A 25,646-nucleotide genomic window follows, 5' to 3' on the forward strand; every position below is an offset into this window, starting at 1 on the left:
ATCAATGTACTCTTAACACCATCCAATAAAATTCTTAAAGGTCTAAAATTTAGTATTGTAGTAAGTATAGTTTCTATCATATGATCAATTCAATAAATTAATCAAAGGCTCAACAGTGAATATGGACAAGACAACCGATATGTGTGTATTATATATATATTCCCATTCTTGATTTCTTGACTATACAATTATTCAAATGACACTCTCATCCTCAAATCATAAAGATGTCTAATGAGAAAACTAAGGTGGAAATAATGTCATATGTCCAAAGTTGGCATAAGGCCGACTATCTCACAATAGAGAGTTGTTAATAGAGTTGATATGCCGGCTCAGCCTAAGAATCATTTTTTCTCAAAGAAAATAGCAGAATTACCCAAGTACCCATTATCCCATAACACTATTCAATCCAAATTATTTCTCCAACTTCACTCTTGGAATATAATGGATTGGTCCATAGGATCACATGCAGAGTCCAGTTAAAATTTAAAATACATAAAAACTCTATTTAAACTTGTCAACTAGCTTACCTGGACTGCTAGTCCAAACCATTATCCTTTTTCTCTAAACAATACCAAAGAAATTGCATCACAAAATTCAAGAGCCATAGCAAAAAAGAATTAAACAGAAATAAAGGACATATAAATTATAAAGTAAGGCTACATTCATACTTCAAAAAAAACTTCTACGTGCTCCACTGTATACTGGTCATTTCCTTTTTATTGTAGCACACAATGGATTAAGCGTGAAGCTTTCTTTCACTATAATATCCATAAATACAAAAAACAATTATTTTCAGCATAACATATTAAAGGAATTTAATCAATTGAATGCGATACTTTTAAGAATATTTTCTTTAAGCAAAATATCATGCACCGTTGCATCAACAGAATGAAAATGTCAAACCACGATTATACATCTTGCAAAACTGAAATAGAAAGGTAAATATACTTCTCCATCTAAAACTTCAGTATGTGAAAACAGCAATTAACTAAAGGAACCAGAATTTGTAGTTAATTATTTATCGATCTGTTTCACACCTTTTCTTGATTGCCCATGCACGCTCCTCCTCCCTCGCCAATAGCCATAACTCTGTAAAGGAAATTCACAGCTTAATAAACATATATATATATTTTTGTAAGTATACATTTCAACGTAGACTCATACACAAGCATACATCTATCAAACCTATAATCTAATGCACAACTAGAGAAACTAAAGTAAGCACTATTTGACCCTCTATTCACAGTTAACCCTTGAAAGAACAGTAAAAAATAATTGAAGGGGGAGTTGCAGCAAATAGAAAAAACTATCAACTGAGCCTACACACAAATAAAAATATGTAAAAACAAATTACATGAGGCAATTTGAGCTTCTTACTTTTCAATTATGGGTACTCACCGTCATCAGTATAGATACTTTTTCCACCCAGAAACCTAAGGCTCGGATTGGCAAGAAGGAAGGAGGCATGGAGCAAACTTCTATTGTTTGGTAGAGAGGAGGAGAAGAAGAAAATGATAGGAGGATGAATGAAGTATCATTGCAAGGCCACAATTTTGCTTCCGTCCAAAACTGAAAGGAGGAGGAGAGAAAAGATGGATATTTAAGTCTATTAATTTATATATTTAAGGGTATAGTGGTAAGGGTAGTGACACTTTAATAAGGGTGTAGTGGTTAAATAATAATATGACTCCTTTCCTTCCTTTCCCTTTCACTCCTTAGGGATGTCTCTCTCATCCCTTCTCTCCCTTCAAATATTTCCATCCACTAACCAAACAGAATGAGTGTCAAAATCTGAAAATTACTAAATGGCACCAAGGTAAGAGGCGAGACTCTGGTATTCTGAGGTTAGGGGAGCTAGAAATAAAATTATTTTATAAATCCCTCCATGTCTACCAACAGAAATAAACCACAAAAATTAGGCTGATGCCACACCCCAAATCATCTGCAATGAACCAGCAACGTTTGAGTTGTTTTATATGTAGTTTATGGTTTTCTATTTTCTCTAACTTACTGACAAGCTTTCAGTTTTGCTACAAATATTTCTCAAACCATACATTCATATAACCACAATCCAACTATATGCTTAATAGTCTAACAAAAACAAAAATAAGAAGGGACAACAAATGGACAGACACCCACTGGTCGTGCTGGATTCATATCATCCATTGTTCCAAGTCAAGACTGAAAAATGAGTAACTTTTCCTTTTTCATAGCATCTAATAAGTCACTGCTTTTTTTCTCAAACATTTGTTTAATTTAAAAACCCATCCTTACAGAACGTGATCTCATTCAAATTCAACAAATTTTATGATCTCTACATATCACACTACCAGTTGTACATTCAAATACTTTAACAAAATATAGCAACGGAATCATCATAAACAACCAAACAATCCCCAAATAAATTAGGAGAAATAAGATAATTCTTTAAGGTCAGAGTTTTGGTAGGAATTGTAGATTAGAAAATATCATCCTCCTTGTAAGACTTACATTCGAAGAAATTATTTTTGTAAGAAAAAGTGTCCATAGTAGTTTTAGTTCCTTTCGTGCTTGCTTTTTTTTTTTTATAACATTTAAAAAGTACTATATTGTTATATTACTCTAGCAAATATTCTTGAAGCTAGGGCGTAAGGTATAACTGTGATTTAATTCCATGTATCTAAGAAGAAACAAGTATAAATGCTGAAATATAGAATTTAACAAGATAAGTATAAGTGGAACGATATGTCTTGCCTGTTCTTCAAATTCTTCTTTGCTTTCAGCAACATCCTCCCTTACCACTCAAAAGAATGCAATTGCCCCTCTAAGAATCTATTCTGTCGTTTGAGCAAAACTAGAGTTTCCATATAAGTATCAACATATAATGAACGTCTGTTCCCCTGAATCCCGAGATCCTTGATCTGCTGAGTCTTAGGGTCATATGAAGCTAATATTTTCTCAGTCGTAGATAGAAGGACTTCACCATTCTTCCTCAGTCCTAACGTTCTGTCCGTTGCTCCCGGTAGATTAACAGTAACCAGTTCAGTCCAAGATTTCACAACTCCATACTCTTTCATCACCCATATGCAACAAGATCCAATGCCGTATCTGAACACCGAAAGACATTCTCCAACCACAGTGATATACAAGTTTGACTGGTGCTCACCAGCTAAAGCATCGGGCAACATAATCTTAGAAAAAACCTCATTGCCCATATCAAATGACACTATCAAATTGTGACCACCACCAGCCGGATTAAACGCAATCCAATGTACAGCTCCATTCACAAAAGCTTGCGACCACAATAATTCAACCATACCGTATGAAGGCCCAGGGGTGCCTAGACTTCTCCATAATCCAGAGCTGACTGTGTATATCTCAACCGTAGGAGGATATTCGTAATGGAGTGGATACTGTTTGCAATACACAAGTCTCACCACCTTGTAGTCATTTGTAGCAATGTCAACACCAAATCCAAGAACAAACATATGAGGTGACTCTGGCTTATTGGGCGCTGGCAGGACCAATGACTGTCTAATTGATGGGTTCCATAGAAAAATGCCGTTTGTATTAGCAAAAAAGTCATCACTAAGGCAAAGCAAACCATTGCAGCTACCCACTATTCTGACATATCCAAGTTGGCACTTAAATGGGAATTCGAGTTCCAAAAACCTGCTGAACGTTTCGTCGTCGTGACGCAAAGTGTAGTGTTCTTTCTCGTCGTCCTTATTGTAATACCTGAGGAGGAGGGGGCGATTTTGGTTTTTGTTGCTAGCAATTGTTTGATTAAGGTGTGTAGTGATGAAATTAGGGTTTGTGATGAGAAAGTACCATGATTTACAAACGCTAGTGAATCGAATCAGAGACTTGACAGGTAGTCTCCTGAGGATTTGAATCAAGAGATCGGGAGGTACATAGACTGACATTGTTGACATAGATTAGCAGGGATTTTGTTGAGGAGACTGTAAAACCCTAATTTTTGATGGAGGAAATCAAAGTGATTACAAAGGAGTAAAGAACTTACATTTGCTGTAATTCGCATAAACCCTAGCCGCTGAGAAGATAGAATTGGTGTTCGAACAGGTCCCAATCTACAGAGCACGGCAACAGTATCCGAAGGAGAGGAGAATAACTATGAATATCGCCGTTATAAACAAGCTCGAAGACAAATTAACAAGAAGTAAGGACTTTAAAGGCGTGCTCGCAGCTTGCCACCTAGCACTATACGTGTTCAAAAATAGATACCGTCTCTTGTAATTTTTTACTTTATAAATAAAAATAGTAATAATAATAATTACCGTACCCTCTCTTTACGTAACTACGTTCCATCTATTTTCAACATATTCACATATAAGTTTTTTCAATAAAATATAATGCCTTAGAAAACAATTACGTAGTATCTACCACCATTAAAAGGTGTAAACCATTCTTGTTATTTTTAAGCATTTTTCTTTATTTTTTTTTCATTCAAAAATATAATTACAACTCTTTAATCTAAAACTTATAAGATAATTTCTTGAAATTATCAACCGTTACAACTCAAGTTTGAATAACTTAATATGCTTAATCTTGAAATTCTCAACTGATACCGTTTTTTAATTTAAAAATTATATGATGTTTTAGAATTTTTTAATGGTTACAATTCTTTAATAGAAAATAATATTATTGACGACTTTAATATCACGACATACATAAAAATAGTTATTAAAAAATTTAACTTAAGTAGGCACCATTACTATTCTTATTTGTTCCATAAAATACTCAATTTCCTTTTTTTTATCTTTTCAATTTTCCATAACACTTTTCTTTATCTTTTTAGTTTTCCGTAGTCATTTTTACGGTAGCAAAATTTCACACGACCCGCCAACACGACATGAGATAAGAGTTTGAGTTTATCTTAAATGGGTTTGGGTCATAAACGGATCAACACGATTAACTTGTTTAATTAATGATGTCATGTTATGATTGAGGAATTCAATAAGTGTAACCTGTTTAACTAAAAGTTCCATAATCGTATTAATATCACTCGTATAACTCATTAACCTAATTACTATAGATAACTAGGTCATTTCAATATAAGCCCTAACAAAAATATACATTAACTCTTTAATTAATGTATTTTTTTTCTAGTATTTATTATTTGATTGAGTATTATAAATAATTTAAATAATATAATGTTTGGTTTTGGTAAATAAATCATTAAACATGCTAACACGTCTTCTAACATGTTTAATAAACAAGTCGGATTAGTGTTAAGGGTTCCTGATACGATTATTAAATGGGTCGGGTTAGTGTTGACGTCTTTAGTAGAATTACCTTAGGTTGACACGATACGACTATGACATGCGAACACGAATATTCATACATTTTTTTTTTTTTTTTTTCACAACAAGTTTCATGGTACTCAAATTTAATAATTTGATTTGTACAAAATCTAGAGCAAAAATATGTCATGTTTTATAATTTTTTCATGCTTTGCAAATTATTATTATTTTTTAAAATTTTATCTTTATTTTTTTGAGTTAGATTGATCATTAGTTTTGATCATTATAGTAATTAACAAATATATATCAAAGTAATGGATATTAATGATAAAAAAACACAAGTACCTGAATGATTCTTACGTAGATACAATTTTCAATAAAGATATTGGATTAAGATAAACCTATAAAAAAAGATTACAATTGTTTAAATAGTTGATTACCTTAATATTTTAAAATGGATCTCATTATATTTGACACATGGTTAGCCACATAGATTAGGTGATTTAATAGGTTTTTATTTGTTGAACCCAGTAGCAGGATTCTTCTATAAAATGAATGAAAATTTCAAATAATTATGTGAAGCAAGAAAGATGAGTACCAAAAAGGGATTAGCGAAACGGGAATATAATTTAGTTCTGATGAAATTTTTACCAAAGATGTATCAACCATAAAAACTTTGTAAATTGCTTTTAACTCCGTATTGAAAGCTTCATATCTATTATTTGTTTGCTTGCTGGAAAACAAACGAAGATTGATTTTGTCATGAATTTCTTTTTAGGTTTGATTGTTGTACTAACGATTAAAATGGGCAATTTTTTTTAAAAAAAGTTCTAAATATTACTGTAAATAATTATGTGTAAACAAAATCATTCTTGTTTGAAGAATTTGTTATTAAAAATGCATCAATGGTAACAATTTTGTAAATTTTCTCTAACTTTTTTTTTTTCTTTTTTGTTTTCCATCTTGATTTTTTCCATTAAATTATTTTCAATTTCGTATTGGAAGCTTTATAACTACTATATGTTTGGTTGATGGAAAAATACAGGGAAAGAAATAAAATTTATGTCATAAATTTCTTTTTAGGTTTGGTTGTTGTATTAATAAAAAAAAGTTAATAAAATTACGATTTTTCAAAATTACCATCTTAGCTTTAAGTGACCATTCTAATCATTGATGACAATATGTAAAATTACACCTGTTAAAGTGAATTCAATTAGGGCATTGCTATTTGCACCAAAATAATAAGTTTAATTGTTGACGAGTTTAACTATATACAAGTTTAACTATTCAATTATTTGACAAGTCAGAGTGTACCCGACACCATGCCAATGCCAGTCTCAATCACCATCTCTCTTTGTTAAAGGAAAGGTTTTTCACTCTCTTTTTGTTAAAGAAAAGGCTTTTCATTCTGAGGCTTGCTGAATTTTTCATCAATAAATATAATAGAGAGAACTAGCTAGCCTCCAGAAGAATAAAACTTAAGGTTGTAGGGAGGAGAAAGAGAATCTCGCTTAGGAGTTAGGTTAAGTTTAATACGAGTGAATAGAGAATCTTGTGTTAGTGAAGCTGATGCTGCTCTGCAGCTAAAATGGGTGATGATGTGAGGAAGAAAGCAAGAGTGAGATATGAAGCTCCAAGAGGTTAAGCACAAGAGAATCAGGGCCGTGTAGTGTTTTACATAGAATTGTTGAAGATGAGAAAGGAGAGAGAAAGATAAAAGAAAACTGAAAACATATTCACAAGTTACAAGCATGAAATATGCGTTTAAAGCCTAAATCAAAAGCGTTCTATCAAGCAATTATTTTCAATATTCCGTATCAAGTAGCACCATTCAGCAAGTTTGATTGTAAATGTGTAAGACATTATTAGTAAGGTAGAATTTGATTCATGATTTCAGTAGCACCAATCAGATACTTCGTATCTTAAAAAAATGTCTCTTTTAAGAAACTCTTTGTGGATTACATGAGTCACAAGTTTCAAACAAAAAAAAACAACAATTTTAAAATAGAGATAATGATTTATAATTTTTTATATTTTTTTTGAAACAGGGTAGTAGTTTATAAATTTTTATTCAATTAATATATATAATAATTATTATTATTTTAAAGGAAGCATTGTAATTACCCCACTTTAATCTATCCATAATAAAATAATACCACGTATTACATTGCAATCTTCTTTTAACTTAGCATCCAAACCCAACTGGTGGATGAGTTTCATAAACCGGTTATTACAATTTACAACTGAGACCGTTAAGCGTACGGATTTGCCCATGGTCGGCTAGAGTAGAGAAAGTGGTAGATCTCACTCTGTTTAGTACTTCCAGTAGTTGCAAGCCTTTTCATGTACATACCTCGAATCTCACTCGAAGAAACCCTAATTTCCTCACGCCAATAATACAAATATAAACTCAATTCAATTCTAAGGATTGAGTCAACAAAAAGCCCTAATTTTGAACCTTTCCCCACTGTGATAGTTTCACCCATTTTCTTTCTGGTTTTTGTACGCTGAATTGAAATGTATTCGCTCTGAGTCTTGTAGATTCGATTTTGTAAATTGAAGTTGCAAGAAAATGAGGCGAAGACCTACGGATTTTCGGCGGCCGGTGAGGCGGAGATTTTCGAATGTGTTTTGGTTCACTTTATGCGGATTGATGATTCTGTTCTTCATTGTTCTATTAAGTCGAGATAGCCAACCGACGTCCAGATCGGTGTTAACTAAGGTAACGGATCTGTTCTCCGTTCTCATTCTTTCTGTTTGATTGAAGGTTTATACTCTGTCAGCTTGCTGAGAAACTGCTGGATATGATAAGAATTGAATTTTGTTTGCCTTTGATCTTTCATTATTTGGGGTTATTAAACTTTGCCCTATGCAATGTTTAGCTTCAATTGGGTGAATGTATTTTAACAGATCTAGTGAGCATTGAACCATACGTTATCATTGGGGTAATCGTAATATTTGTTGGCATTATTATGTCGGATACAGTTAGTAAAGGATGTTGGTAGACAATAGCTTTTCTATCCTTTTCCTTTGAAAATAATTTCGTTTTTTGGGTTTTCTGTTTGCAGCTTCTTAGATGTAGTATTAAAAAATAAAAAAAAACGTTGGTTTTGTCTACCTTAAAAGATTTCAACATGTTAAAATTAGAATGGCTTAACAGAGTTACAAAGTTACTTCTGATTGAATATTAATCCATTATTTATTTATTTATTTTTCTTAAGCCAAATTTTATTAACAAACCAGCAGAAGAACAAGAGGGATAAAACCCTATATCCATTACAAACTAGGCTTGCTAAAAGCCCATTTCCAGAATATAACTAACAAAAACAACAATAAAAAATAACCCTCAAAAGGGCATTACACAACAAAATACATAGAGCAGAAATTGGGACAAACCCAATCACACTCAAACAAGCCAATAACAGGCAGCCTAAAATTACAGAGAGAAAATCTCCAGGTCCTGCAACTGCATTCCCAAAGCAACCACCATGTTCCAAATGATCTGTCTTGCAGCTTGTATAGGATTAACCACCACATCATCATGAAGTTTGAGATTTCTGGACCACCGTAATTGCCATATGGTATATGTGAAAGTAAGACTCAACCATTTACTTCTAACCAATTTGGTTTTAGAGTGAACCAAAAACCAATTCAACATCTGGTCAAAGCTATTAATCCATGATTAACCTGATAGAAAATATATAAAGATACTGGAATGCGTCAAATTATGTGTTGCACAAGTATAAAGATGATATAAGGGAGGTTTTAAAATTTTTTAATTTTTATTTTCGGGGATAGCTTGACATGATTTATGTTCCGAGAGGTAAGCAAAAAGATATTACTTGGTACCTAAGGATGAGTGATTGTATTAAAAGATAATAAGCATGGGGATGTAGAGAAAGTTAGAGATCTGGCTGGGGAATTCTGGATGGGAATACTGTTCCAATTGCGATTCCAAAATTTGTGGCTGTGGATATATATGCTGAAACCTTAATTGCAATAGTAGATCTTTATTATTATGGCTGTGACAAGGCTTGTTGAGCTATGAGGTGTGCTAAATCTGTCCTTTGTGTTTGAACTGGAATTATGTTTTGTCCACAAATGAGATTTAAAAAGCTGTTGTGGCCCAAAGATTAGGCCTTCTCTCTGGTTGTCAATTAGGTAAAAACTTCCTAAAGAGTAGTTGTAAATCCGAAATGTATGCATATACTAGGCTGTATAGACTATAGTATGCTGTCAAAATTTTGAAAACCAAAGCAATGTCCTTTACAGGACTACCAAATTTGGTGTTCCAATTGGGAGGCTGCCCTTCTCCATTTGATAATGATAATGATAAGAATCCAATGAAAATAAAATAATTTGGCAAAATGGAGAGTTAGAATGTTGATAAGGTTGTTAATGTATTATGGCATATTCGGTGCAAATTATACAAGTTAAGGCAGCCATTTTGCTTGCTTCTTTGTGTTCTGACTCTCCAGTATTTAAGGGAGTTCCTCTTTTGGAGACTTTTAGGCACTGGACTATTTTGACTCCCCTATAGCTATTGGAGACTTCTGAAATCTTATGCAGAACTACTTCCATTAATTGCATAAAGTGATCTCTCGTGGCTGTTTATTTGGGCTACGATTAACTGGTAGAGATCACGAGGTTGCTACTTTATTCGCTTCGTCTAGAGCTGCATCCAGTATGACTTGACCAATGAGGTCGTGGCTGTCCTTATAGGCCTTGAGTGTGATTTAAGGAATTTGTCATATATTGTTGTTGGAGGTTGTGCCAGTGAGATCAACTGGGTGTGAAAAGGATTTTTTGCTTGGATATGATTCAGCAAGTGCTAGGCAAGCCATGGCTTAGCTTCATTTATCAGCATCTTCTTCGGTTGGTTCCACAAAATGGCCAATTTTTTCTGCTAATAATCTTGCTGAACTAGGAGCTCATTTATCAGCATCATTTGCACAAAGTAGCTGCTTTTGAATTCGAACTTAGTTCTCAAACTTGGCAGTTTGAGCTTTTATCACTGCACCAGCAGCACCGTACACTGACCCAGGAAAAGGGGTGAATGGTAAACCAAAATTATTAGGTGATGCATGGATTTTAAAAATTTTGATTAAATTGAAGGATGAATGAAAGAAATGCAATTTTTTGCACGAATCATGGTTGGTTGATTTTCATAATTAAATAAATGTGATTTTTTTCCCGGCAAGGAATTAAATAAATGTGTTGTATGAAACTAGAATTACGATTTTGAAATTACAGTTTTTGAACAGTTTGAAATGTGATCTAGGTCTTACATCGTCAGAGTCCTGCTGTTCTGTGGTGGCATCAATATCATTCTTCAGGATCTTGAGAACAGCTTTTTGTCCCCTTCTTAGACATTCATTGTCGAACTATGCTTTTCCCTTGTGTGTGTGTGTGTGTTTTTCTTTCTGTCAACTTGTCGTATTCAAATGATGACATGGGCACTTGTATTTATGTCCCGTAGAGATCTTACAGGAATGACAGGATTTTAGAAGGCCTTAACATTACTGAAGAAATGTTGATCCCTGAGTCAGTCACAAGGCAAATTAGTGATCAAATTTCTCTTGCAAAGGCCTTTGTTGTGATTGCAAAAGAAAGCAACAATCTCCAATTTGCATGGGAATTGAGTGCTCAGATCCGTAATTCGCAGATCCTTCTCTCAAATGCTGCGCAAAGGAGAACTCCTTTGACTACCAGAGAATCAGAAACTGCAGTTCGTGATATGGCTCTTTTGCTCTACCAAGCCCAGCAACTCCATTATGACAGTGCAACCATGATCATGAGACTAAAAGCCAAAATTCAGGGTGTTGAAGAACAGATGAATTCTGTGAGTGAAAAGAGTTCGAAGTATGGACAGATAGCTGCCGAAGAAGTCCCAAAGAGCTTATATTGTCTTGGTGTTCGTTTAACAACTGAATGGTTCAGAACCTCAAATTTACAAAGGGAACTTGATGAGAAAAGACATATAGCCATGAAACTTAAAGATAACGATCTTTATCATTTCTGCGTCTTCTCAGACAACATCCTTGCAACTTCAGTTGTGGTCAACTCAACTGCTTTAAATTCCAAAAATCCTGATATGGTTGTCTTCCACCTCGTCACCGATGAAGTGAACTATGCAGCAATGAAGGCGTGGTTCTCCACAAACAGTTTCCAAGGAGTGATTGTTGATGTCCAAAAGATTGAAGATTTTAGCTGGTTAAATGCTTCTTATGTTCCTGTTCTTAAACAGCTCCAAGACTCTGACACTCAGAACTATTATTTCTCGGGCAACAACGACAACGGCCGGACTCCAATCAAGTTTCGGAACCCTAAATATTTGTCTATGCTTAACCACCTCAGGTTCTATATTCCGGAAGTTTTTCCTGCATTGAAGAAGCTAGTATTTCTTGATGATGATGTCGTGGTTCAGAAGGATCTGTCAGCTCTATTCTCCATTGATCTGAATGGGAATGTTAATGGTGCAGTCGAGACTTGCATGGAGACATTTCATAGATACCACAAGTACTTGAATTACTCCCACCCTCTTATACGACCACATTTTGATCCGGATGCATGTGGGTGGGCATTTGGTATGAATGTTTTTGATTTGGTTGAGTGGAGGAAAAGAAACGTAACCGGCATCTATCACTATTGGCAGGAAAAGAATGTCGACAGGACGTTGTGGAAACTTGGTACACTTCCACCTGGACTGCTGACCTTCTATGGATTGACGGAGCCATTAAATCCAACATGGCATGTGTTGGGGTTGGGCTATACAAATGTTGATCCTCAGTTAATAGAGAAGGGGGCTGTACTGCACTTCAATGGGAACTCGAAACCATGGTTGAAGATTGGGATGGAGAAGTACAAACCTCTTTGGGACAAGTATGTTGATTATTCTCACCCTCTATTGCAACAGTGCAATGTTCATTGATCTCCAATGTGGACGTTTCATCTCTTCCACGGCATAATTGTTGCATCAGAGGACTGAAAATGAAATCAAACAGTGTTTGTGATTGTAACATGGGTATTGGACTGGTGTTCAACTTGTAGTGTATTTTTTCAAATGATAATTTAAAGATATTCATGACAGGTTTTATTCGTAACAACTTTTTTGGTCAACATTACGCAAATATAGTTCTGAAGCTGCTTGCTTCAGCTGCGATTCATTTTATTTTCTCACCAGTTCATAGTGCTCTGCTTCCCCGTGTTCGAGTTTGGCCGTGCAGGGTTAGAAGAGGTTTTAATCCTTTTGTGATCCCAGCAAGCTTTTATAGTTTTGAAAATCTTCTTCATATGCAGTTGTTTCTCTCTCTCAACTAAACTCAGCTGAACATGGTTTCACTAACAACAGCAATAACAGGATTTTAATAAATAAGGCGCTCTTGGAGTCAAGTTAGCTCTAATAAAAGGGATTAGCATGATATAATACTGTTTGGCGGCTCTGATTTTCTTTTATATTTTTTCATTTACAGCTAAGTTATACTATATGGTTATCTTACTCACAAAATCAATAGAATTATAGTAGTGCTCATGTATCTTAAGCGTAGTCATCTTTAATATATACTGCTTAGAATATGCTCATAAATTAATTAGGTCCGCAGGACACAATGTGGTTTTGGTTATTAATGGTTGTTGATAATTGATATGCGGTTTCTGAGAGGCTTCTTATGAACCAAAAGAAAGAAAAAAGCAATCGCCAAACGGAGTGGCCCAATTAGTTTGGTGACAAACATCAAAGCTTATGACCAATTGGTCCAATTCTATGATGTGTATGTGTTTGACATTATAATTGTCCACAACCTTTCAGTTATTTATTTATTTTTCTCATATAACATTTTATCCTAGGGGAAAACAAGGATTATTAAATGATTTGGCCTTGCCCTTGTATCTCTAGCTCGCAAGTCTTGTAGATTGAAGTGTGAGTTTTTATGTTTCTAAGGATATGAATAATTCTATTGATGACGAAAACATCAAGTCGTTGTAGTATAGTGGTAAGTATTCCCGCCTGTCACGCGGGTGACCCGGGTTCGATCCCCGGCAACGGCGATTTTTAATTTTTATTTATATATTTACCCAATTCCCCATAGGGCATAACTATTCCCCATCATATTTGTTTGTGTTTGGAAAACCCAAAAGCAGGTTCCAATCTTGTTCATTGTTATCTTTTTGAGCACACATGAGATTAGCTATAGCCTAGATTATTCAAACATCTTTTCCAATGGTGATGATTCAGTTTGCATATTGTACTGTAATATACAAGATGTTGACAACCCTTCTGGACCTGCACTTCTGATGGTATTGCAAAGAAAGCAGTGCCAATATTGTGTGGGATTCATAAAGTTAAAGAAAAACTAGTCTGAAAGTAATATTGATTCAAAATCCCCCCTTTTCCTTTTCAGTTGATTTGATTTGAAGAAGAGACAACGAAAACTGTTGGATGATGTTGTTCATGAGAGAAGTTGAAGCATGGGTAAGGGGAAACTGATTCAGAAATTTTCATTTTGTTTGGAAAAATAATTTGATATGGAGGAGGTAAGTTTACTGTTTAGAAAAGTGAAGAGGAAACAAAATGATTCGGAACTAATTGAGTTGAGCGTTTGATGTGGAGATGATGAGTTGTAGAGAGAGAGAGAGGTAATTGGATGAGGTTATTAACAATGAGGTGGAGCGGGTGAGGTTGGTTGAATAGTCGGATGAGTAGTGATATCGGGAGAGAGGTTTTGTATTTGTCCCACATCGGAAAGTTAGGAGACATGACCTCACAAGACTCTATTATAAAAGAAAGCAAGGTTGGAGGTAGTAAGGCATCTTTGCGCTTGGGGCAATGACGCAGCTAGTGAGGTACTAACCGAGGCGCGTCAATTGCTGGTTGAAAACTATTTCCAAACCCCCTCTTTGGCCTGGGTTTGGCCCAGGCTATTGAGAATTTCTGGAAGGGCTCCCTCTAACCCAGGGTAAAGCCCTACAATTCAAAGTTCAAAGTTTGTTTCAGTCTGTTTTCACTGGGCCTTACTTAACGGCTTTGCTTACAAATAATATTTGTAACTCTTTTTAATTAGTTGTAAAGTCCGATAAAAAATCAATATCAAATAGTAGATTTGATACGGGGGGTATATGAGTGTGGTTCGACATCTTTAAAAAGATTGGAGTTTTGGGGTTTTACATCGTTGTTTCATGAGTGGTGAGGTCAGTTTAGGGAGCGGCACCACCAGTGTATGCTTATGTTTATATCCGTTATCTCTTCGATATGGTCAGCCAGTTTATTTTCTTCTTTATAATATCAGTAACCCCCTTTCTTGACCTTCTCAAGTAGGAACCCTAAGTTTAGGATTTTAACTTTTATTAATTGATAGTTTAAATACAGAAACAAGGAAAGTAGAACTGGAATACTATAGCTGCCTAATGGACACCGGTCACCAATAAGAATATATTTCAAAACAAATCAACTTATTAATGTTTCTGTAGGTTGTGAGAGAGAAGTGAAAGTTCCCACATCGGTTGCAAGAGAGAATTGCTTTCAACAAAATTAATTTATAACAAAGAATCATCCAACAAGTAAAAATCACGCAGCCACGCAGTGGAGCACATAGCGAGCTATTCTTTCGCCTTTTACTAAAGAATACCGTGTGCTTGCTGCAAAGTTGAATAAGACTCGGACACTGCTTAAGCTCCTCAACGTAGAGCAGGAGCCATTAAGCGGCTTCATAACATCATATATATATATATTACTTCAAAGATAAAAATCACTGTGGTGGACGCTATAACTTTTAAGTTATTTCATTAAAATAAAGTTGCATAATTTTACATCAAGACTGTAATCTATAACATCATATGGGACACTGCTTAAGCTCCTTAAACGTAGAGCAGGAGCCATTAAGCGGCTTTATAACATCATATATATATATATATATATATATATATATATCACTTCAAAGATAAAAATCACTGTGGTGGACACTATATAACTTGTAAGTTATTTCATTAAAATAAAGTTGCATAATTTTACATCAAGACTGTAATCTATGAACCAATGTACACTTGCCCCAAAAATTTTTAAAACAGCTTCTCAATCAGGTTCTTGCAACCTAGTTGCTGACTGAAAAACTGACACCACAAATCAGCCCCACCATCTAAGCTCCCAATCACCCTGACAAATACCAATATGGAACCAATTTCCAGTCTCACCTTTAGGATGGACACTGCTTGCTCCGAAAATCTTCAGATAACAGCTGATCAATTAGCTCTTGCAACCTCTTTGCACCAGGACCAGGCCTAAACACTGAATCATCGCCTCGCAAGGAGCATGGGTCAGCCCCACCATCTGAGTTCCCGATACACCATGCACCAGGTGAAAACCGATTTGTACGCCCTAGAAGCTCTTTATCAATCTTGTCTAAAACTGAGTCATCCTTTGGAAATTTTCTAGCAAATGGAGCGCTGCTGTTAACCATTTTGTCAAAGTCCTTGATTGTCAGAGAGCGAGGATGTTGCTTTGGAGGGGTGTCCCAAGCAATGTAGTGAAGATCATGGCTTATTGCAGTATTATGGAACTCTTCGGTGTTGCAAATAACGGTGTGGAAATAGCCTTCTGGAGAGGAGATGAAATTTGTGTAATACATTAAGATCGTTCGTGGGAGGTTATCCCATCCCCATATACAGTATTCCACAAAGGACCGAGTTAGCATCACCCATGCTGAGCCTGCACGGGAAGCAAACTACTGTTTTGAAACGTGCAAACAGTGGTCACATGGTCAATGTCATTTGTCTCAAAAATCTAATACTACTGCATGACCCCATATATATACCTACCTCTTTTAAATAAACATTTTAAATCTTTCTTTGCAATCTTTTTAAATTTTTACTGAAGCTTACACTTCCTTTTACATGCAACTTCCCTAGAGTTAAATATTAAGATCCATTAAGGTATCAGAGACAGCAAGCTTCCTATAAAATTTCATCTGATTTCAGTTTGTTTCCCACTTTATATTTTCCCAGTCGTTCACAATTGTTGCGATGAGTTGACTTACCAGTGAACAACTTGAAGGATGTGGGAAGTGACCGACGTTGAGTTGTCGAAGCAATGTCAGATTTTTTGGATAAGTATAGGCCTGGATCAATGATGATTGGCTTTGCTCTCTGGTTCCTGCAGAAATAAGGAAAATTATAAAAATCGGTAAACTTTAATTGTGAATTGGAACAGAACAAAACTTTCTAGGGGAATATGCACATTGTATATATATATCACTTACAGTTTCCACCCACGTATCTGTGTATGTTCTATGAAATTGAGATTTCTGGACAAATTAGAAAAAACATGGAGCAGATCTGCGCAATCACAAAACTGGTCAGATTTTTTCTCACGCAATCAGACTGAGAAAAGTACGTATCTTTGTATATACATCAAATTTCTCCCACAACTTTCCATTTCCAGAGAATATATACACTATATAACAGAATGCACCACAATAATATCCGAACACTATATACACCACATAACAGAATGCATTATGATAATATTTGAACAAAACTAAAATGGTGTCTTGTGACGATGTTATTCAATTTCAAGTCCTATAGATCAAGGACGGCTTAGCAAGGGGGTGTAGACAATGTTCATGGGGACAAGAAACTTGCCACTCAAAATAAGCCTACACAGGTGTGATCAACAATCAAATAGCTACCAACCTCTTTTTTACAAATACAATAGCAATATTATTAAATGATCATTATGATGCCTCTTAAAGGGATATACTGAGGGATAGCAAAATGGCAGGATAGAAGAAACAAATCGCGTTGGGACATGGCATAGGTCTTGAAGGAGTACCAACATATAGGCCTTTGCCATCACAAACTCATGTTTGTAACTCGCCACCATGTCTTAAGTAGAGTTTCTAAACAACTGGATGCAACAGGATCCTCCACTTTAAAGACTAGTAAAGAAACAAAAGACTTTCGAATGCCCAAGATAAGGAATGGAACTTTAAAAGTAGACAGCACCACTAGAAGATAGATGAAGTGGTATCCCTTTCTCTCCGTTTGGAGGCGTTTGGAGGAAGGTTTACAATTGAAGTCCAAGTAGGGACTGATGGGGAGAAGCCAAGCCTGTAAGCTAGATTAGGAGCAAGATGACCACACACAGAGAGAGAGAGAACTGGAAGTTGGTTTCACAAATGACATCAAGGCCCTAAAGGTAGAAGAAAAGTTCTTAAATTTACACGAAATGAATAGATATTATATCAGTATAATATGAATCATTTCTTCAGACCTACAGAACATAATCCTTATTTCCTTATCATTTCATCTCCTTCTGGCTGTGATAATTGATAATTCACATCATACTCTTGTGACTCACCTGTGGACCACATGAAAAGGTTTGAGGGCATCAATGTGCACTATCAATTCTGAGTAACAATTTTTTTCCCTACAATCAAGTGGTAAAATGATGGAATAGGTAATGAGCTCTAAATCATCAACACCGGTGATTAGTACGATAACTGAACTGAACTCGAGCCAATCCTTGCGTTTGGTAATGACATGGAAGGAAAGAAAAAGATAATGTTCACTTAGTTTCTTGGAGGTGATGAAAGAGCATGAATCTCGTCTTCCATTGTTCGATTTGGTTTGTTTGTGTTCCGTTTCTTCTGACGTAGGCGCTTTCCAGCCCTTTCTATCAATCTGCACTGGGAACATAGAGCAAGAATTCCCATCCGCTTGTGAAAACGCAAGGCGGGGCAAGTTTGGAGAAGCCTAGCCCTATTAGAGCTATCCTACTGCCACCACTCCGGGGTAGTGTACTGGGACCTCTCTTACTGGTCCCTTCCTTTGATGTCTCTGGCCGAACTTTCTACAATGAAGTAGGCTCACCTTCGGAATCGGGATGGTGTTATTCTACTCGTCCTTAGCAGGATGTGAGCCGGGGACACCGGGAACAGTCTAGAATGCCTCCATGCACCTACCCGTGCCCAAAGCACTCTGATTCTTATGATACACTAGATGGGCATATATCTGATATCGCGGAAGCTTTGATCTTGAGAAAGGATATGATTACTGTCTCAGATTGGAAGTTGGATAGAGTCATCCTTGAGGGAGATGCTGAAGTAGTAGTTAAAGCAGTGAATGATCAAGAGGCAGCTCCTGCGCTGCTAGGAGTTATTATGGAAGATATTCAAGGTCGATAAAAGGGCCAATCCGGCATCAGGTGTGCACGTATCTGGTTGTTAGGCCTCTCTTTCTCCCCCCTCGTGTGCCCGCCCATTCGCCCTAAATGGAATGGCTCTCTTAGTTACGCTGCGCCCCGACCCGAGTCCCCACGTCCGCTTTTCTCCACCCGCAACCCCAGAAGCTGGCTTTGCCAACACAACATTAGGGCCGTACCCTTCATTCTATGCTGACCCCGGCCCGGGCTAGCTTTTTGGGAAGCCTGTTCCCACCGCGCTAGAATAGACTCTCTCCGTGCTTGAGGCTCTGCCGTGGACCTAGCTAGAATGGGGACCGTGATGTTCAGCAGATGGGTGATTTGAAGCATGGAATTCATCGCTGCTACTTTAGCCTTAGAATACCCCCGAACGGGACCTTACTGCTAGCTGACATCCCCCACCAGTTCGTTAGCTAGCGCGCAACGGCTGATGAAAAGCCAGCAACTTGTTAGGAGTAGGTTTTGGCTTGTCCCTTTGAAGGGCACTAGTTACCACTAAACGACGAAGCCAGGAGCGGAAGGAGGGACTTGAACCCTCAACCTCAGCCTTGGCAAGGCTATGCTCTACCATTAAGCTATTTCCGCCAGCGACGGTAGTGGCGAAGCACTACTGAGCAATTCACGTATCACTTGATACGGACGACTTCCGTTTTTCTAGGGACAATCAATCCGTAGTGACGGGAATGACGGAATGAATGGGGATCGCTATCAATATAAAAATTCAGAATATAGAATTCGAGTTTTTTTTTGCCCTTTCTCTCACTCAATAGATGTATCTGGTCTGATAGGTACAGTACAATACGAGACAATGGAATGCAATGGGATAGATGGTAGAGGGCTGCCTGCGCCCAAAAGCGATGATTCACTTGTCCCCTTGTCTATAGGGACCTCGTGGCATACAACCGAAACGACTCCCGCTAGATAGCCGCCCCTTTCTCTCTTTTTAGAGCCTCGTGGACGGACGAAGGGAAGTTACAGAACGGGGCTGTGAAGGCTTGCGAAGTAGACAGCAAGCATAACATTGATAAGTGTGCTATATGAAGTAAAATGTTGGATCCCGGAAGATTCTCATTCAAATGGCTTGTTTCAGTTCACTAAGTAGATCTCCAGTTCAGTAACATAGCACCGCCCTATCCTTCAAACCCCCATCTCCCCCCCCCCCCCCCGCCCCGGCTTCTCAATATATATATATGTAAAGAAAAAAGAGAAGAAGATTCTCATTCAAATGGCTTGTTTCAGTTCACTAAGTAGATCTCCAGTTCAGTAACATAGCACCGCCCTATCCTTCAAACCCCCATCTCCCACATGCCCCCCCCCCCCCCCCCCCCCTCAATATATATATATGTAAAGAAAAAAGAGAAGAAGGAGAACAAGTGTTGACAGCCTTCTGTTAAATCAAGTCAAAAAACAATAAACATTTGGTTTGAAAATATTTAACCCATCAGTCTCAACAATCACCTCTCTTTCTCATGTTCGAGCAAATTGTGGAACCAAATTACTCTCATCCCCGCAACAAACAAAGAGCACCCTAAAAGCCAAGTTAGCCTATTGAGCGAGAAAATGGCAATCAATAATTAAGCCATATAATGTACCTACCTTGGACCGAGGGTTCGTATTTACAGCAACATCACGCTGCCATTTTTTACATCAAAACCAATTAGATAATCAAAAATAGCTATTTACTTTACATAGCTAAAACAGTCGAGTAGTAAAAATGTTTCACGATAACAAACACAGAATTAAACATTTAAGTGTGAAGACCATTTTGAGGGGGAATAAGCTTATATGATGGAAAAATCACTTGAATGATTCAGTTAGGGGCCATTGGTTGGTTGAATGGTAAAAATTCAGGCTGCCATGCTTAAGAATATGAATTTGTGTCCGAAAGCAATCTATTCATAAAAAATAATGTTAGTTCTTTATACAGTCCAATCCTCTTAGCACCGCAAACAAGCATAGCCAAACCATATACCATATGTTATTATTCTCTAAACTACTCAAAATGAAGTTAAAACAAAGGTAACATGTTATGCAAAATGATAACAATCAGATTTATGAGTATGAAGCAAATAAGAAACAAAGTGTAGCACTAACCATCTTGTGTCACAAGAGGATAATCTGAAGCACTGAGGTTTATAAACCAATCCCAAGTCAAGCTCTCCTTCAACAAAATTGCAATGGCTTGAAGGGTACAGGCAATCATTGTTGGTCCCTTATATGTCACCAAATTTGATTGTGCCATTACACGCACATTCTCCACTTCACGAAATGTTGGATCGTTTTTCACGGACATTGTCAAATCCAACCTTTCACGTGGTGGAGCCTCAAGATCCATGTGTAGAACATATTGATTTCTTGGATGATACACAGCTTGCAAAGTCCTCATCATTCTTTGACTGTCACCCTTTGTTCCCGATATAAGATAAGCTAATCTAGGCGCTTCTATTTTTGAAATCCCATTTGCATCGAGTGATCTTCTCATATCGGATTCTACAAAGTACTCACTTGAGTCCTCCGATCTCCCAAATGAAACAATGTCAAATTGCAGTTGATCCCCACCATAGGAAGACGAATATAACCCAAAACCAGCGGCCATAATCAGAGTAACAGAGATAAGCAAACTGGCAAAGAAAGGAAGAACCCACCTTCTATCACTGTACATTCTTGCTGAGTGGGAATTAACATTTTTTCTCATACTCATTAGCTGGTACTGTACCCAAAATTGATATTTGTATTATCAGAAGAATCCCCAAATTTGTAAATCAATTGAGAAGCCCAGAGTAATCTTTATTCAAACCACAACCCCAATCTTACTTCCGAAGATCGTAGGGTCAAAAAAGACCCCTTTCCCAATTATAGGAATAAGATCAAAGCAGAAGCCTAATGATTTGTAGAAGATAACATCGCGTTCGAGTGTAATGAAGTTTAATTTCAAAGCTAGTGAAAAGCTCGAAAGCACCAAAATCTAGGTAAAATCTACTTCTGGTTGGAAAAGGAAGCCCGAATACTTTTATAGTTATAAATGAAGGAACCTAATGAGGAAAAAAAGAGGAAATTTTGTATAGGTGGAATTAACGTATGACCAAATTCGAAACCTAAACTTCAGATTTGCAACCAGCGGTAAACTGATTCTCGCTTAATCTCTCTAAACTGCCACAGATCTAATCACTCACGCACCACAAAAACAGTTAGTTCAAATATATATATAGAGAGAGAGTATAAAGATATCTTTGATTGAAAGTTGAGATACTTCAGTTGGTTCAAAAAGATCAACCGATGCTTGCTGCAGGTTCTGAAAGTTTTAAGAGAGAGAAAGTTTGAATCTTGGAGATAGCGAGCGAGCGAGAGAGGTTCCAATCAAACTACAGAGAAGAAAATGCTCAAGTCAAATGAGTGGTTGATTCGAGAATCGTGGAGTCTTAAGAAGAAGGACCAAAAAGATTAGCACAAAACGTAACGAATAAAAATGCTTACTTTCACAGTCCAGAGGAGCATATATATATATATATGTGTGTGTATATATAAATATAGATATATCTATAGAGAGAGAAATCTTACTTGCAGAAGAGAGCTTCGAAGAAGGAAGTGTGGGGCAGAGTGATCTAGTGCGAGTAGGGCAGACAGAGAGAGGGTTAGGAGAAAGTGATGGACGCCCAAAGAGGAAGAGGGGAGCTGCTGAGTCAGATTATATCAACCGTACACCTTTACTTAAATTGTGGGCAATAACACAACCTTTAATTAATGGTTTAATTAATTTTATTGTGCGTGTTTAGATTGATATTCAAATTGCAGTAGTAGCTTTTTGGAATGCTTTTCCAACACGGCTTGCCAAAAACATTTGACTCTCACGGGTCTTTGGAGTTGAAAATCTGTTCAGACTTTTTTAACCTGAGAGTTGAAAATTGTTTCCAACCCTTTATTAGTTTTAGACATTCTAAAACCTTTTTAAGGCTTTGTTTGGTTAGGGACAAAATAGTGGAATTTGTAACAAGATGAATTATATATATATATTTATTAGTTTTAGAAGTGTTCAGATAGTATTAAGAAAAACCGAATTTACAATTATGACGTCTTAAAATATGGATGAGTATGTGCATAAAATTTAAAAAGAAATGTATAACAATTCATATTTCTATCTCAAAAAATTGAATGTCAAATACAAGTTTTATTTTAATATTAACATTACTTTATTTTATTTTAAAATGGTCAATAAAATTTAATTTTTAAGACACAACAATTATTTTTACAGGGTAGTAATATCAAGAATTGGATTAGTTTTCAGGGAGAGGATAATCATTTATTAATAACAACAATGTTAAATGTTGTGGAGTGGAGTGTCGGCTCGCCTCCGTGCGTGCTATCTGCAGTGAGTCCCACAACAGATCCAATAGGATCCACCTCCAACTTATAGCCGTACCACATTATCAATGTTGGCGCCAAGTCGCAATGCCACCTGCCTTACACTTACAAGACACAGAATGGATGGAGCATTAAAAATTTGTCCCTTACTGTTTCCTTTTTCCTTTTTATTTTATATAATGGTCAAATCACTCTGTACAGGATATCTGAAAATGCAAAAAAAATTCTCCCCAATTATTGGTCTTTTATATGTAATCTCTCGAAATTAAAAACTATCTTGAGTTATTGATATGTTGTAATTAAAGGTAAATTCATTAAAAAAAAATTATTTTATTTTTTTTCATTAATTTTTTATTTTTTATTAAATTATTTTATTGTCTTATCTCTTATCTAAATATTAATTCTAATATTTACCTTAATTTATTATTAGTATCAATTTATCATGCCAATGAAAAAAGGATAGATATATTTGTAACTATCATTTATGAATGATGATATAGTAATACAGTGTCAAATTTCTATAATAGGTTCACTTGTCTTCTCTCATCTCTTCTGTATGTATTTGGACAGATTTATTTCTTTATATCATTTCTACCAAGAGAATACGCTAACTAGCAAGGTGAAATTCACCACTATTTCTAATTGCAGAATATACAACTCTCATATTTGCGTGATATATAAATGATTTTGGGATAATTTCACTCACACCCCCTGAGGTTTGGCCAAATATCACTCTAAAACATATTTCGAAAATAACTATCACTCACGTTACAAACTTTTGTTCCGTTTTTCACTAACACCCAACCGTTAGTTAAATAGTTATCACACGATGTAAAATGACTTAATCATCCTTTGAATTTGTCAAACCAACCCTTTAGCTTAAATGATTAGATTAAAAGACAAAAATACCCCTAGAAAGCTGTAAATTTACAAATTATATATATATATACACACAGACACATATATATATACACAGAGACATATATATATACACACACACACACACATGAAGATATATAGGATCAAGTTCCTAACAGAACAAGCTTAACTCTACAACTGGTTTCAAAGTAGAATGAAAGAGTATCAATAGAAGATTGTAAGTACTCATATATCCCTTATTTTTAAGTTTACAACACTACAACACTGCTAAAAAAATTATACACATTATTGTAAATACCATGGAACTCCTAAAGCCACGCCCATCACCATTTGCCGTCCCACCGACCCAAGCAACCAAAGTTGACAACCCCAAATAACCCAATCGGCAACCCCAAGCAACCCAACCTACCTGTGATTGCAACTCGCTGCTCTTAGTTTAGTGATGGAGTAATTAGCATGATTAATCTTTTCCAATTACTTATTCAACAAAACCCATTTTAGTATCCTTGCAATTACATTCAGAAAGTCATTAGTACAAAATGTCATTGGGGTGTTTTGTCAGACAGTTGTGAAAGAGCTTTGGCATGGAATGCCAATAGAATCTTGTTTTATGATTGTAATAAAGAGATAGAGAATTGAAAATAAAAATTTACCCAAAAAAAAAAACAAAAAAAACAAAAAACAAAGTCACTAAATGAGAAACTTGTTTCCAAGTGACAGAGACTCTCCACATCTTGGTTACCAGAAAGTCGACTTTCTTTATCACAATCAACAATCAAACCCAGATGGAATTTCAGCAAGTTCAAGTCAAAATTCAGGTGGTTGTGAGTGGAGCCCTCGCTCTCAGACAACGCCATGCTACCACCGGTCAACAAACTGATAGAATCAAAAAGAGAAACCAAGATTAGATGTGAACTAAAAAACCAAAGTAGAGGTGTGATTTGAACAGAAAACGAAGAAAAATTGCATTGCGACAATGTCATTGTTGGGATTTATATGTCCTGGCATAGCAAATTCCTGTTTGGATTAAAGTGATATATGTTTGGATTAAATATTTATGTTTTATACAATTGGTGAATTCAATGTATTATATTTTAATTCATTATAGAATTGATAGTGTCCATTTGATTATAAGAGATATTTATATATATACATGTGATGGCAATTAATGCATGATATATAAATAGTAATCATAAATGGTTCATAGTCGGTAATTATGGATGGACTCATAATTAATTAAGATTTGAACTGGATCCGCGTTAGATTGAAATATATTGCGAGAGCTGTCGTATGCAATTGCTTCCTATCACCGTCATGGCATTTGACTCTTAAGCATGAGAAAATTATAGACTCTTTTATTAATTAATAATTACTTTGATTTGTTTGGCGGATTCTTCGGAATCCTTAGGCCGACACTTTGGGTAGTTATGTGATTAATAGTTAGAGGGTTATGTTTTCAATATTTGCATCATTGCTACTTGTATTTATTTTGTATTGATTATGGTTAATCACAAAGTAGATTCGAAGGCCTTCGTGTGTTTTTAGACAAAATGATTTATTATATATTTATTTATTTAAATTATTATTTTTGTCAAACAAATGTTTTATTGTGATCAAGCCAGAAATAATCAAAGATACCAAAATAAATATATTAATTAAGTAGTCGGATTGATGGCTTTATTTATCCGATAACTAATTATGCATATAGGGGTCAAAGTGCAATATTGACTTAGAGGTTGTTTATTATTTAATTGGAGTTCAATTAATTTCTTTTAGTGGAGTAGAAATTAATTTATGAATTAATTGAATTAGGTCCATGGACCGGGCCAATTATTAATTCATTGTAGCCAATAAAATAATAGGCCCAATGGATTCTCACTCATAACCCAACTTGATATTGGAATCATATTAGATTTGAGACATGCGAATTAGAGATTGAGAAGGATTAGTTGTTTCCTTTTCTTTACCTTTAT

General features: G+C 35.8%; 3 protein-coding genes, 3 non-coding genes and 1 pseudogene across 8 annotated transcripts; 4 read left to right on the forward strand and 3 right to left on the reverse strand.

The window, feature by feature from the left end:
- Positions 1–847: 847 nt before the first annotated feature.
- On the reverse strand, positions 848–4,147 carry LOC132308866 (F-box protein At3g07870-like). The gene is made up of 2 exons (XM_059807132.1): positions 2,734–4,147; positions 848–1,089 (listed from the first exon to the last, which is right to left on the reverse strand). The coding sequence occupies exon 1, from the start codon at positions 3,912–3,914 to the stop codon at positions 2,775–2,777; it is 1,140 nt and encodes a 379-aa protein (XP_059663115.1). The 5' UTR covers positions 3,915–4,147; the 3' UTR covers positions 848–1,089; positions 2,734–2,774.
- A 3,291-nt stretch (positions 4,148–7,438) lies between these two features.
- On the forward strand, positions 7,439–12,414 carry LOC132308867 (probable galacturonosyltransferase 10). Of its 2 annotated transcripts, none has more exons than XM_059807134.1 (2): positions 7,439–7,965; positions 10,723–12,414. In XM_059807134.1, exons 1-2 carry the CDS (start codon positions 7,816–7,818, stop codon positions 12,172–12,174), a joined length of 1,602 nt encoding a protein of 533 aa, XP_059663117.1. In that variant the 5' UTR covers positions 7,439–7,815; the 3' UTR covers positions 12,175–12,414. The 2 variants fall into 2 exon arrangements, with proteins under 2 accessions (XP_059663117.1, XP_059663118.1); XM_059807135.1 differs by having other exon boundaries at positions 7,839–7,965; positions 10,734–12,414.
- Positions 12,415–13,217: 803 nt separating this feature from the next.
- On the forward strand, positions 13,218–13,289 carry TRNAD-GUC (transfer RNA aspartic acid (anticodon GUC)). Its single transcript has one exon. It is a non-coding gene; the product is annotated as a tRNA-Asp (tRNA).
- A 760-nt stretch (positions 13,290–14,049) lies between these two features.
- LOC132310546 (U4 spliceosomal RNA) lies at positions 14,050–14,205 on the forward strand. The gene has a single exon (XR_009482616.1). It is a non-coding gene; the product is annotated as a U4 spliceosomal RNA (small nuclear RNA).
- Positions 14,206–14,814: 609 nt separating this feature from the next.
- LOC132310576 (U5 spliceosomal RNA) lies at positions 14,815–14,887 on the forward strand (annotated as a pseudogene).
- Positions 14,888–15,205: 318 nt separating this feature from the next.
- LOC132308868 (beta-glucuronosyltransferase GlcAT14B-like) lies at positions 15,206–22,076 on the reverse strand. 2 transcript variants are annotated; one of them, XM_059807137.1, is made up of 5 exons: positions 21,994–22,075; positions 20,530–21,797; positions 16,493–16,568; positions 16,271–16,386; positions 15,206–15,942 (listed from the first exon to the last, which is right to left on the reverse strand). In XM_059807137.1, exons 2-5 carry the CDS (start codon positions 21,134–21,136, stop codon positions 15,431–15,433), a joined length of 1,311 nt encoding a protein of 436 aa, XP_059663120.1. In that variant the 5' UTR covers positions 21,137–21,797; positions 21,994–22,075; the 3' UTR covers positions 15,206–15,430. The 2 variants fall into 2 exon arrangements, with proteins under 2 accessions (XP_059663120.1, XP_059663119.1); XM_059807136.1 differs by having other exon boundaries at positions 20,530–22,076.
- On the reverse strand, positions 18,949–19,020 carry TRNAG-GCC (transfer RNA glycine (anticodon GCC)). The gene has a single exon. It is a non-coding gene; the product is annotated as a tRNA-Gly (tRNA).
- Positions 22,077–25,646: the final 3,570 nt, after the last annotated feature.

Source organism: Cornus florida, unplaced genomic scaffold (genome assembly GCF_030987335.1).
Source record: "Cornus florida cultivar Cherokee Brave unplaced genomic scaffold, ASM3098733v1 CherokeeBrave_3.0.0_Hap2_Chr05, whole genome shotgun sequence".
NCBI classification, from domain to species: domain Eukaryota; kingdom Viridiplantae; phylum Streptophyta; class Magnoliopsida; order Cornales; family Cornaceae; genus Cornus; species Cornus florida.